Source organism: Gallinula chloropus, assembly GCF_964237585.1.
Source record: "Gallinula chloropus genome assembly, chromosome: 1".
Classification (NCBI taxonomy): Eukaryota; Metazoa; Chordata; class Aves; order Gruiformes; family Rallidae; genus Gallinula; species Gallinula chloropus.
Window position 1 is genome coordinate 199946354 of NC_140085.1, and position 14223 is coordinate 199960576.

The 14223-nt window shown below is 43.1% G+C and overlaps 1 protein-coding gene across 1 annotated transcript in view; it reads left to right on the forward strand.

Moving 5' to 3' along the window:
* Nucleotides 1–4308: 4308 nt before the first annotated feature.
* HEPHL1 (hephaestin like 1) overlaps nt 4309–14223 on the forward strand; it is a gene marked incomplete at both ends in the record, with an annotated part of 32588 nt that continues 22673 nt past the window's right edge. The window contains 2 exons of the mRNA XM_084260071.1: nt 4309–4478; nt 13878–14122. Coding sequence (XP_084116197.1) covers nt 4309–4478; nt 13878–14122 — 415 coding nt within the window. The remainder of the gene's footprint in view (nt 4479–13877; nt 14123–14223) is intronic.

Consider the following 14223-nt stretch of genomic DNA (forward strand, 5'->3'; position numbering starts at 1 on the left):
GAAAATTATACTGCCCTAATGATCTCCAGACAATCACTGTGGTAAATGCCAAGCGTGACCCTGAGCTGGGTGCATGACCTGAGCCCAAATGGCTGGAGGGCAATGCTGGGGAGCCGTGTGGACTCTGACGTGGGAATCTTGAGGGCTGGGTTCAGTTTCTGTCCTGCCACAAGGACTTCTGGGCAGACATGAGTCAGGTCCACACTGGGCCACCTGCAATACGGGCTACAGCTGCCTTTCTAATATCCTCACTGCTCACAGTTCCTTGTAACTATTCTTGGAGTTCCAGCAACATTTTTGTCCGTCCAACTGTTTCAGTGCTCAGGCTTGGAATGCTTCTGGGAAGTGCTGCACATGACAAGGAATCCTTTCTCACCGAGGTCCTGTCCAGAATTGCAAATAGAAGTGGTGGAAGCCTTTGGGGCAGAGAGTTTTGGAGATTTCCAGCCTCCCAATGTGAACTCAAAAGATTCCACTAATTTAGATACAGCCAAGGCTGTAACACAAGACTTACTTTCTTTCTGCTCACTACTGCTGCAGCTCAGAAAATGATTAGAAAGTGCAAGTGACATTGTTTTTTTGCAGATGTGCTGTGAGGTTTATGTATTTAATATGTGTTTGTGGCTGAAGAGTGTGGGAAAACCAAGAAAGGGTAAGGGTGTCCTGGTTAAGGGTGGTGTGAAACCCGGGCGGGTGTAGCTCAGTTTTCAGCTTTACCACAGTCACTCTTTGTTGCCTTGGGATGGTCACTACAGGCACAGCTCCAGGATTGGTGGCAATACCAGCTGAGGGTAGTCTTGTGCTGGAAACAGGTGGACTAATACCCCAACTTGGATTGCAATGCAGACACAAATCAACATAGTAGAGGGACTGGGAACTCTACTGCTATTGAGAAGCGGCAGAGGGAAGGGGGTAGTCAACCTGCATGAACATCAGCTCATCATCTCCTCGATGGAGAATGCAAGCTAGGTTTCAGCAGTAGGCAATCTGAATAAAATGCTCATCCCTGAACTCATGTTGTCTAACTTCAAGGAACTAAGGTATAGTCAAAGCCAAAGATCAGCACATCCAATATCTCCCTTCATTGACCCTATGGCCATTGCCAGGTTAATTTATTCTAGTTAATTCACTAACATTAGTTGGTACAAGTCCAGGCTTTAGTGGATTAACTTAAGCTAATTATTGCAATCATTCCTGATGTACTTAAACATAAAGCTCCATTTGTGATGTTTCAGGGCTTGTTCACAAGCTGGTGCTCAAGATGTTCATCCTTCACACCTATGAATATGGCTCATTACAAAACTTCGAAACCCATCAGTGTACTAATTTTAGCCTTCATAAGGACAGAAAGTCTCTAAGGAACCAGCATCCAACCCTTTTGCTGAAAGGATCCTGAACAAAGGGGCAAACTTAATCCCATTACCTCACTGCCGGAGGGGAGCTTCCCAGAAATTTTCCTGATGCAAGGACAAAACAACTGTTCTTTCATCTTTTTCTGAGTCATGCCCACAGCACCTCTCCAGAATGTAAATATGCCTGGATTTAATGATGTGACAAGGTAATTAAGTGTTAATGTGTGGATACAAAGGGTATACAAGTTGCCGGATCTAGTAAATGCTGAAGCCAAACTAAGGCGTTTACCAGACTTACAACACATTGCTGATATAAGGTGCTAATTCCCACACATTATTCCTGTTACACAAATAATTTTTACGGTAATACACAAAGAAATTAACTTCTTTTTGAATTTCAGATAGTTACTCTAACAAGAAAGCAACCAGAACCCAATCCTGGGCGCATGAGAAGCAATAGAAAAACTAGGACAGAGCACTATTATTATTTAAATGACTATAGCAGAGTCAGGTGCCAGCTCAGCTTTGGGCACTCCCCCTTCCTAGTCCCCATTAGCTCAATGCACTTGAGTTATACGAGTCCACATATATATATATATATTTATGATAAACATATAACAGAATTTAATTATAAAAAAGCACAGAAGCTTATAGCAAAACTGTACCTGGCCTTTGAACATGTCTAATGCCATGCAAATGGCTGATTTAAGCAACTGAGCACTACACAATCTCATTCAGAGTGCACTTACTTCCTAAATAAATATATTTCTTATTTCGTGTGTCATAACAATGAACATCTGCACAACAGACACCCAGTTCTGGAAACTCAGGTGCCTGAGGGACAGGAGATGAAGCTCACAGTCACAGCCCACCAGCTGGCCTGTTGGTCCCACCACAGCTGGGTGTTTGATAGCTATGCCAGCCACTGGCAAAGCCTCTGCCTCTTCCTCAGTCATTGTCTTGTCTTTTGCTTTCTAATTATGCCTTTTAGAATCACAGCCCCATTAGTTGGCATCATTTGAGAAACTGAGTGACACAACAAAGCAGTGGAAAAGGAAGATGATTTTTAGGTACTGGCATTTTGGAAGAGAGGACATGGATTGACCTGACATGACAAGAGGCTGGGCAGCGTGTGGTTTGCAGCAGAAGAATGAAGAGATGAGCAAGTTCTTCAAGGTTATCAGGAAATTTGTGGGTGACGCTTCTGAGGATCGGGTTCTCTGCTTGTATAACAGCTGCATTGTCCTATCACATCTCCCCCTTCTCACTGTTCATCGATTAACTGGCTTAAGATACCCAACATCAGCATGTATCAGAGGGCAACTTGCAGCTGAGGGGCTCTTGCTTTTACACCTGTGTTAAGATGTGTTAAGACCATTTGCACTTGTCAGACTATATCCTCACCCATTTATACAGGGCTTTCAGTCCTCACAGCTAAAGACATGCAATGCAGAGCCTAAAGAAACTGAAAGCTTCTTTACTAAGATATTTCATGTCCCTTGTGCCTGAATTTAGGTGAGTCTCACCATTGTCCAGGTGGCCAGAGACTGGGCTGCTGTGAACCTCACCTTCCTCTTGAATTCTGTGTTTGACTTTGGAGCCACCAGCACACCAGTGATGGAGAGAGGTGTTCAGGACAGCTGACTGGACGTGTAGCTGTTGCTGTCACATGCCAGAGGGTGAACCTCACACCACTGCCACATAAGAGACATTCACATCGATGAGCTTCATCACTGATGAAGTCAAACCTGTGGCTACCAAACTCATTTGAGAAGCCACTTAAACTCCTCACTGTGAGAAACCAGTAGCTTCCACTGCAAATGGTTCTGGAACTGAAAGGGGAATTTCACAACTGCTAAACCTGGCAGTGTAACGCTGCCTTCCAGAACTGCAACTTTTTCATGTCTTTAGTCGGTTAAAAATGAGTAAGAGCACACTGTGATTTTCCAGTATGATTTTGCCACCCAAGGGATGTTGCCTTAATGGTTTAGAATATCCTACCAATTTATATTTCTATAAGTTTACATTTTGTTTTGCCAAGAGATGTCCTCTTGGAGGAAGTTAAGCTATAAAGGGAGGGACTGATTTTCTAGAGAGCTACGTGGGCATGTTAATTACAAGGTTAATAAAAGGTGATCACCATGTGTCTCAATTCTTAGGTGTCCAAATAGAAAGACTTTGCCAGGGCTCTAATTTCCAGAAATGTTTGTTAAAATGGGCTTAATTTAGGGATCTCTAAAACTGAATATAGATTATTTATATATATATTATTATTTATATATATTTATTATATATTATTATATAATATATTATATATAAAATTTATATATATTTTTATTTATATATATAATTATATATATATATTTTTAAATATATATATATTCAGATCACTTGCAATCAATAAATGGGTCCAAAACCCCTAAAAATTGGAGAGGTACTGGCATATTCTTTTTCACTGATAATACTGGATTGTAATCTGGTGTCATGTCATTAAAAAAACCCAAACAAGTAGCAATGAAGGCAGCCAGATGCTACATTTAGAAATCTCATACATGACAGAAGAGCCTGAAAAAAGAAAATTTGACAGGGATGGCAAAAACCACAAAAAAAACCCTGCCCCAATGTACCATCCTGCCTAGTCTGTAAAAAGGAGGACAAAAAAGCATCCAAACTTCCAGAAAACACCAACTGGCTCTAGCCTGAACAGGTAAGTGAGCAATTTACGTATTCACCGAAGGATTGGCAAAGGTCCTGCCATGACAGCAACCTCCTCCCTAGCCCTGCTCTGCATAGCTGGGCTCTCTACCTATCCCAGTCCTAACCTGAGGAAAAGGAGGAGCTTTGCTCTGTCCGTTCCTTATTTATAACTTGTCTAGAGCCAGGAGGGAGGGGTGAGCTCTCTGTGGTGCATCCTGCTGCTGCCTGCCCGCTGCCAGCCTCGCAATCACAACTACAAATGCCTCCTGTGCAGCATGGTGGCTGCCTTCGAGTTCTTGGGTTCCTCTGGCTGTTTGCAGTGCTGGAAGCAAAGACCAGAACTTACTACCTGGGGATTGTGGAAGAGAACTGGGACTATGCACCATCTGGGAAAAACCTGATCACAGGACAAAACCTCTTAGAGGACAAGTAAGTCACTGGGGTCTCTGTTCAACTGGAGATGTGTCAGCAGCTACAAAGAAAATTGACTAACATGGTTGGTGTTGCTGTAAATGTCTGAAGATGGCCTTTTTCTTGTTTTTCTTCCAAATATGTTGTCATAGGCAGGATTTCAGCTTAAAGGCAGGAGTAGACTTTGGTTGACTTCTTTTCTGTTGTGGTTGAGTAAACAAGGTGATAGTGTGTATTTGAAAGTGATTTTAAGGAACTGATATTTCTCAAAAAAAGTCTCAGGTGGTGGGTTCACAATCCTTTATGTGTGTTTCATGGAGATGAGGGTATTTCTGGGACTTGTTGTCCGAAGGCAAATTGCAACTCTGCTGTGATCAGGCACAGCTCTTTGCAATAAGACTTAGAAGTCTGTTTAACTGGCAAAAGATTGTGTTTTCTTCCTGTAAGATGATAAAAGTTGGGGGGCTTGGTATGGCATTTTAGAATTCAGTTGTGTATAGTATCTACAAGTGAGATACAAGTGAGGGGTCCATATACCCCACCAATGTGTGCAACTGTGGAATTTAGACTAGATAAGTGCTTGAACATATGAAGGTGAATGGTCACTCTGAAGTCCCGTTGATCACTCGTGCTGAGACTGGAGTGTGTAGGTCAGCACTGTGATAAATTGTGCCTTGGCAGGTGGAAAATGGGTGTCTGTTCTCATACCTGCACTGCTGGAGTTGTCTGTGTGTCCTTCACACACCAGGAGAGCTGGTCTGGACATTGAGTGGGGATGGCACAGACAGACCCCTGGTTCCTCTCTACAGACTGGGCTTCAAACATGCATGGGAATATTTTTAAGATCCCATTGATATCTTTGATATCCTACAGATAGTTTGGGGGTCCTTCCTCTGAGTATAGGCTTGGGGTTGGGGTGGGACCTGTGAGTGAGAAGGTCCTGGTGTCTATACCAGGTCTGGAGGCACACTGGGATGGTGTGTCCCAGGAGTTAGAAATGGAAATGCCCTTTTTGGCTTTTGAAGAAATCCCAAGCAATGCTAGACTGTTCTCTAACATCTGATAATTTCTGAATCACTCTCAGTTAGATTTCATAAAGGAAATTATTTTGCCACAAGCAGGAGTGAAGAGTTTTCTTTTTCAACACAAACTCATCCTTGTGCTCTTAACAACCAGAGGTCACAGAGAGCATCCAAGTCAGTAGGTGTTACCTTTATAGGTAAAATTCAGGGTAATAATTTGTTCCCAGCCCATTAAAACAGGCTTTGCTGGAAAGGTTTTTCTTCAGTTGTGTTAAAGACTTGAATTTCTCACTTCCCTATTTGTTTTCAGTAGAGGGCAACTTCCCCCACTCCCTAAACTAGAAGTTCTTCCGCTAAAAATAGTGAAGGGCAGGTACCTGTAAATCCACCCACATACCACAGGCACTTGGGAACTGTTCTGTAAATCATACATTGAAGGTTGTCTGCACTTTGTGTCTCCTGAACATCAAGTGGCACATTTACTTTAAAGTGACATAAGTGTGATGCCTTTTACATGTCACAAACGGGAGTGATGATTGCTTACATCTTCAGTCATTGCTGTAATGCAATAATTGCAGAAAGTTAATTCCACAGGATTTACTGACAGAAGAAATGTAATTGGGATTTTAAGGTGGACATTCAAACACATTCAAAGCTGGGGAGTGGTTTGCAATGAGACCCCTACATTGGAGGCTTCTACAGCAGAATGATAAAGTGATTCCTGCAACTAGCTTACTCCATTTGCAAACTACTGAATTGAGCCAGAATAACGTGCAATATCCTGGAGTAACAGTGTGTCTGTGTAAGCATGTGGACCAGTAATAGCTCTTTTGACTATTTAGCTCTTTAGGATAATCTCTAATGTAAATTTAAGGCAGTACACTGGTGGGTTAACTTTCATCTAATTGGTTCCTGTGGATATTATAAAAATGTACTTCCATAGACCAAGTTTAAGGATCAATTCCTAGGCAGAGACAGGAGTGCATCTTTGTGCCAGCTGTGTCTCAAGCAGCAATGCTCAGGCTCGCTGAGCCTAGCGCTTCTCACCTTGTGAGGCATCCTGGCAGCACCCATCTGATGGGGCACCATCCCAGAGCTATTGGTAGGGAAGTGAAGATAAAGAGGTTGCAGACAGACCGATCAGCTTTAAAAAGAGTTGGTGCATGCACAAAAGGGAGCATTCCCTTTGATTCCAGTGAGCCCGCAGAGATATCATCAAAACCACTTATTCTTCGTTACTTAATGAAAAACCTGAATTAGCAAGTGTGTAATGGAAAGTGTTACATTACCTGCATCAGATAGTGAGATTTAAGAGATCATTTTCAATGTTGTTGCGCCAAAGTCAATAACACCTTCCTCAGACTTTATTTTCTTAGTAGCAGAGAGGAGAGAGTAGACTTCGGTGTCTGAGGCAGGATGTTGGGAATCGGGTGAGCAGGTTCTGGCACCGGGCACAGCTGCACTGCTCCACTCCCGCTGTTCTGGTGCTGAGTGAGCTGCCTCCCGAGCCAGGAGCTGTGGAGCTGCATCAGCACCTCCCTGGGTGTGAGCTGAAAAGGCTGCCTCTCCTCAGAGCTGATTAACACAAACGCTGCCCTGTGTTAACACAACTATTCTGCTGGGATGCTAATTTTTAATATGCCTTGTGTTGCTGCAGTGCTCAAGGGCCAGCCTGCTGCTTGCACAGCGCAAGTATCTCGCTCGGCATCAATGCTCCTCATGTAAAGAGAGTAATGAGGCTCCTCACCTCTGCTATTTGTCTTCTCTATTTGAAGCCTCAAGCTGCTTCACCAATTCTCATAATATGGAGTGTTACGAGTGAAATCAAGACACTCTTGAATTAATCTGACATTTTCCAAAGTGCACAGGACTTTGGAAATCACAGACAGATACAAATTATGGCCACTGAGTATAGGTGAGCTGGGATGGTGTTCAGCATCCCCTCACACCTGATATAACCGGTGAGAGAGACATCATTAAACTGTGGTGGACTGGACACACAGGGTGCAAGGTGCTGTCAGTGCTGCTGGATATGCTGCAGATCCCAGTGAGATTTTATTTTGGTTAGGGGACGAATCTTGCTGCAGTAGTAGGGTGATCTCAGACATTGCCTGCTCTCTTTGATGGCCACATGGGCAATGGCCTTTCAAAAGAAAAATCTGCCTAGGTGTTGTGGCTTGACATACATCAGTCTTTCCCCTCCTACTGTGGCTCAGCCCTCAGGATTAGAGTTTGGCTGATAATCTCTTTTAAATTAATTTGGTGCTAGTTTTTATGATGGATACTTACATCTTGTTCTTCTGGTGGTAGATGTTATTAAGTTTTGCCTGATGTAACAGCTCATCCCATCTCTTTAGGCCACCAATCCCACATTTATCTGGGCCAACCAGCAAACCCACCAACACTAACGGGTATTTTTTGTTACCACAGCATTAAACACAGTTTGTGCAATTTACCTATGAGGAGATCCCACCCAGATAAATGACAGTGAAACTGTCGTCACAGATGCTAAACTAATGGCTGAGTCATCATGTGGCCAAATGACCCAATTGCATCAGTGAAGATGATCATTGTGGGAAGGGTCGACATTCAAGGGGTATTCAAGGTGAAATCCCAGCTCTAATGAAGTTGGGGGGGAGTTTTCTTATTGGCTTCAGTGGAGGCACTATTTTATCTTAGGAGAGAATCCATTGTAGACACACTTCAGAGCTTCCTCTAAGATTGTATAGGTTTGACTGACCTCTTCAGTTTTCCAAAGATCAGAAAAGACCTAAAACAATGTTTGGGGACATTGTGTCTCTTTCTGTTGAGGACACACAACTCACCTTGCTGTTTGATGTTGTGTAGACAGGGCACCACCTCCAAAAGTGACTTCGCACCACTGCCCCCACCTCTGCTGGCCACCCCTCTAGCACAGACCTTGCATTGGCCTTAGCATAGGAGTCATGATTTGTCAGAGGGTTACCCTGAAGAGAATACCTGACCCAGTGCCTTCCTGGAGCCATGGGCACTGTCCTGGCTTACTCCAGCCACAGGAAAAATGGGACACTTAAGGAAAAAACCTGATATAAATAGAGTATGCAAAGAGAATAAGGAAGGTTTCACCATTAATAGATTTTAGGGACAAAATCATAAAGATAGTTGATTAAATAGATGTCAGTGTAAAATCAATGGGATTTTAATGGAACAATGGCAATAAAAGAAAGTTTGCATCTACCTATAGTTGCACCCAGGAGCATAAATTGGCTGTTGGGCATATTATCCACAGGAGAAAATTTGGGACTCCACATCTGGTAGTTATTTGAAGTGTTAGTTTTTCACTAGTGATTAAAGTGGCAAACAAATTCACCAGGCTTCAAAAATGTGCCACTGAGGGATCTGGCTCCAGTCTATTGAGTAGCTGTTTGGTCATGCACAGTAGGTAGCTGGCTCTCCTTTTCTTACTGCCCACAGTGACATAGAACTCATGTAAGTACCTCTCTGTTAGGTTTAGCTTGCTTTCTTACAATCAAAGGCAACATAAACAAGGTAAAAACCTTGGTAGAATACTTTTTCTGTGTGATAAAAGAAATAGGTGTAGAAATTACTCTTAACTTGTGATCCTACCTAAGTTATAGCTCCTTCTTACCCTAACACATGGTGCTACCCTCAGATGGCATAAGCCTGTGTACCTCTATATGTAACCTCAAGATTGGTCTGACTGGAGGAAATGAAGGAAGGACTTAGTGCACCTTAAGAATTTCCAAGGATATTTAGGAAGTTTGCATAGGTACAGGTCCAGGGGATGGAGGGTTCCCATGCCCTTCAAGAAGTGGGACTGTCTGATCATCACAAGTTGCTGCACATGAACTGCAGGCCAACAGCTGAGTTGGAATGAGATAGTACAGATTTAGAAAGGCAGCTCTTGTGTCCACACAAGACTGAAAGGATGGGAGAGATTCAGGGAACTATATCACAAAGGCACCAGGATGGTGAAGTGGTTTGAAGTAAGCAGGGGAGCATGAAGTGAGCAGGAGAGCATGAAGAAGCAAAGAGAAGGTTTGTCTGCTTGTGACAAGAGGGGAACAAGAGACAGGAGATATTTTGGTACAATTTGACACATTGTGACCTCTGGAAGAAAGAGGCAGAGGTAGATTCAGAGAATTGGACATATTTAATCATTACAGAATTTGGACAAGCCACTGCTGCAATAACATACTGGAACATCATTAGGATGAGAGATCCAGGCCTGGAGGTTGGTGTCCTTGCTGGTGGCAGGGGGGTTGGAACTCTATGATCCTTGGGGTCTCTTCAAACCCAGACCATTCCATGATTCTATGAGAGAGTCGGGGTTGTTCAGCCTAGAGAAGAGAAGGCTTGGGGGGACCTTACAGCAGCCTTCCAGTACCCAAAAGATGCCTATAAGAAATCTGGGGAAGAACTATTCATGAGGGCATGTAGCAACAGGATGAGGGGTAATGGTTTTAAACCAGAAAAGAGGAGATTTAGGTGAATATTAGGAAAAAGTTCGTCACTATGAGGTGGTGGAGGCTCCATCCCTGGAGATATTCAAGGTCAAGCTTGATGGGGCTCTGAGCAGCCTCATCTAGTGAAGATATCCCTGCTCACTGCAGGGGTGGTTGGACTAGATGACCATTAAAGGTCCCTTCCAATCCAATACATTCTATGATTCTATAATCTTTGGGTGGGAAAGAATGAAACAGTAGATGTCTTTGAAAGGGATGCTTAACTCAGTGACTGAAAATGTGATGTTTCCCAAGGAAGTAGATGTCATCAAATGAAGATAGGGAATGGTATTTGAGAACTGTTGTCAAAGGTCAGCAGGACCCTATCCTGAAGTTGAAACAATCTCCAAGGGACTCTGGAGATAAGAACCATGGGGTGGGAGTCATGCTGATACAAATGGCACTGACAACAGATACTTAAGGGAGCACTGAGATGTTCTTGCTGAAAGAAAGAAGAGGGATGGGAACAAACATCTGTGTCCCACTGTCTCACAGGTGGTGGATCAGCAGCTGTGGTGGCACTGAGCCACCTTGCTCCAACACATCCATTAGCTGCACTGTAGTGTTGTGTAGATGTACCAGCCTCACATTGTGGCCACATGTCCATGAGCCAGACATCTGGAAGACCAGAGGAGAAGGCACTCACACCCACACATCCTATCTATGAGCTTCCTATAGCCACTTCCATTAGTTCCACTGTGGGCAATCTTTCTGTAGAGAATTTTAAGTACTGCAGTGTACAGCTCAGCACAGCAACATTTGTCAAAAGACACAAAACTACTAGCTACTTGCAAGGCATAGATGAGCATCCAAAAGTCCTGAACGAAATGGGGAAGCCTGGACACACAGAATGTGTGCTCTGTTCTTGGATGCTGAGAGTGACTGAAAGGACATGCTAAAAATACATGTCTGAATAGCTAGAAGAGTTGGACTATCCTCTTCCCAGGCAGTAGGAATGAAGCTGAAGTGTCTGCACTCCAAGAAATTCCCAAATATCAGGGCATTTTTGGGTAGGAAACTCTTCTGCCCTTTGGAGAATATGTGTCTAGAAGAAAAAGAAGGTATGAAATTCCCTGAGTCTGTAACACAACAAGGGCTTCAGTGGCTTGTAGGAATTTGTCTCCCAGAGTTCATTGGTTGTTTTCATTTGGGCAACAATTAAACACAACACGTAATTAACCAGGGCCAAGAGGCCAGGTGGCTCCTTTCATGCCGTGATCCCTTGGCTCCATGACTCCTGCATTGCTCGATGCCCTGCATAGTAAAGCATCACCTACATTGTGTCTGGCTGCAGTTGGCACCCACTGCACAGCCAGTGGGCTCTACAGCTCTGAATGGATGATTTTAATAGATCTCCTTTCAGAAACTTGCACTAAAAAGACTTTTTTCTTCCCCCTAGATAGCTGTAAGGAAGAGCCAGGCACAGATGTAGCCAACAGAGTTGCTACAGCATGGCTTCAGGCCCTTGGGAAGTCTCTGGTGCCTAAACATACGGCTTTTCTCAGGGCGATTTCTTAAACCTCAGTACCTAACTGCGTTTGGGATCCCTGTTCTAGGCATTTACAGGAGTGACTCATGTCAAGCTTTTGACAAAATCTGGCCAAAAAGTGTGTGTTTTTCTGGGGTACAGTTCTCCTTCTGACAGAGAGACAGTGTATCCCAGGGGTGTGAGGTTATATATGAGTCTGCAATGCTGTCTGGCTGGAATGCCAGGGACATGAGGGCACTGTCATCATGGGGAAAACACAGTGCCACTGCAACACCTCATTTAAAATATTTGGTGGCTGATGAAAATAGAAAAAAAGAATCTGTTGAAAGACATTGCTTAAAACAAGTATTTCAGGAAAAAAAAAACCCAAACCCAACCTATTTTTTTTTAGACAAAATTTCTTATAAACCATTTAAAAATCAATTTATAATTGGGGCATAGCCACATTGATACATTGCCATGGGGTAAAGAAGCATGTGCTTTTACACTGCACTACTACTGACACCACCTGCTACGCTGTAGTAAGGTTTCTTGTGTCAGCTCTTCCACCCCCAGGCACTGGAAGGTATCTTCTTCTTGGTAAGCATAGTGTGACTTGTTGAGTCTTGCTGTGCACACACAGTTACCACAGACCTGCTAATTCACTAGCAATCCAGACTTCTTGGCAACTCGATCCTTAACCATGCTTTTGGGGTGTTTTTATCTGACATACATTATTCTGTGAAGAAGCACAGAATAATGGCTTCTATCTCTTCCCCTCCATCCTAGCCAACCATTTCTGCCACAGCAGTTTCATTGATTATGTTTTTATTTGTGCTAAAATAGCCCTTGCCTTGCAATAAAGCACAATTTTCAAATGAAAATGGAGGCTTTTATATCCAGATAACTTCAGGTATCTGGTTTAGACAGTGTCCATGGAAGTGTAATGGCCAGAGATGGGGGATATTGTGAGTTATGGTGTCAAGAAGAGGTGGCTTGAAAAGGGGGAGTAGTGGATCTTATGGTAAAGAAACTACAGTAAATCATATCTTTCAACTCAGATCACGCCCAACACTTAAGGTTGTGGCACTGCACAAAAGCACCTAAGCAAAACGGGTTCAAGCAGGTGAACTGGTCAGTCCCAAAACTCAGTATTAAAATAGCTATATTTCTGCCAGCAATACTTTAGGAGGAGCTTTTTTTTTGTGTGTGTGTGTGAGTTTTTTAGGAAGCATGAAAGCTCAAACAGTTTTCATAGGATGCAAAAACTCATGGAGCAGTCAACTACGGTGAAATTGGTCATACAGTCCACTGCTGGTTGTGGGGGGTCCATTTCTACCTCCTTTGTGTGGGAGATTTCGTTCTCTCACATGTTCATTTCTACTGTTTTTGTGGGGGGCGTTTAGGAATGAAGAATGTGCATTGTACTTGTCAGCTGTGACCTGGAGAGAAGTCATAAGAGATTTCATATCATAACAGACGGGATGAACATGGGTTGCCAGTATGATGTTTTAGTTAAAAGGGCAAAACTGATCTACAGTTGTGTAAGAAACATTGACCTCTGGCACCTCTGGCTTTGGCTGGAATATTACTTGCCTATTGTGTGAAGTTCTTGTTTTCAGACTTCAAAAGAGACAGCAAAATACTGGAAAGCTTTTGGAAAACAGCTTTGGAAAAGATCTGTGGCATAAAGAATGTCAGTGTACGTGGTTTGTTCAGAAGAAAGGTAGGAGGCAATTTAGACAATTAATTAAAACTTATGCAAGTGCCTGCATAGAAGAGAAGCTCTTGATAATATGTGCCTTCTTTGATCTGAGGGAAGGCTTGATGGGAACCAGTGGTTGGACTGTAGAGCTAGATGATATTAGACAGCAGATGCAATTCAGGATTTGAAGGGAGCAGGTATTTAATAACTATAATATGTCAACCACTGATCATATGGTGGGTTCTCCATCACTTGAAGTTGCTATAAACATAGAACTCTGGAATGTAGAAATTATGCATTTCATGCAAAAATTATTTCATGCTACTCTTCTGGGGTTTCAAGCTAGTTGATTAGAATAGGTCCTAATGGCTTTTGAAAAAAGCATAGTTGGGTTTTCCTTCCAAACAGCTGTGCTTCCAGATGTGAGGTTTTAAACCTTCAAAAGAAGGAGAGATGGTAAATGTGTACAGAAAGGCCTGGATGGCTGGTCCTCAAGTCAAGACTTGGAGTAATGATGCAAAGACCAAACCTGGGTGACTGCTACCATACAGAAAGGGGCTGGAACCCTGCAAGCCCTGACCAGGTTTGCTCCTCAGCTTTTTTTCCACCACCTATGTGATATGTCCCAGGGAACTAATTATCTGAACTTCAAGCACCAGTTCTGTGATCATCTCTTCAAGGATCCTTTTTGCCATTTGTCTTTCTTCCCATCACTAGGTTTGCAAGTGTATATGCAACAAGAGGAGCCAACCGGATAGGACGTGTGTACAAAAAGGCTATTTTTAGGCAATTCACAGATGACACCTACTCCCAAGAGATCCCCAAAGCAGCCTGGTTGGGATTCCTTGGGCCAGTCCTGAAGGCAGAAGAAGAGGATGTCTTTATTGTCCATCTAAAAAACTTTGCTTCCCGCCCATATTCTGTGCATCCACACGGGGTCTTCTATGACAAGGACTCTGAAGGTAAAAGCTGGTTTTCTTTTCCCTCTACTTTTCCCCTGGAGTAGCCAATATCATGGCTCAAAGTTTGTCCAAGTATTTATTGTACTGACTGTTGACATCAG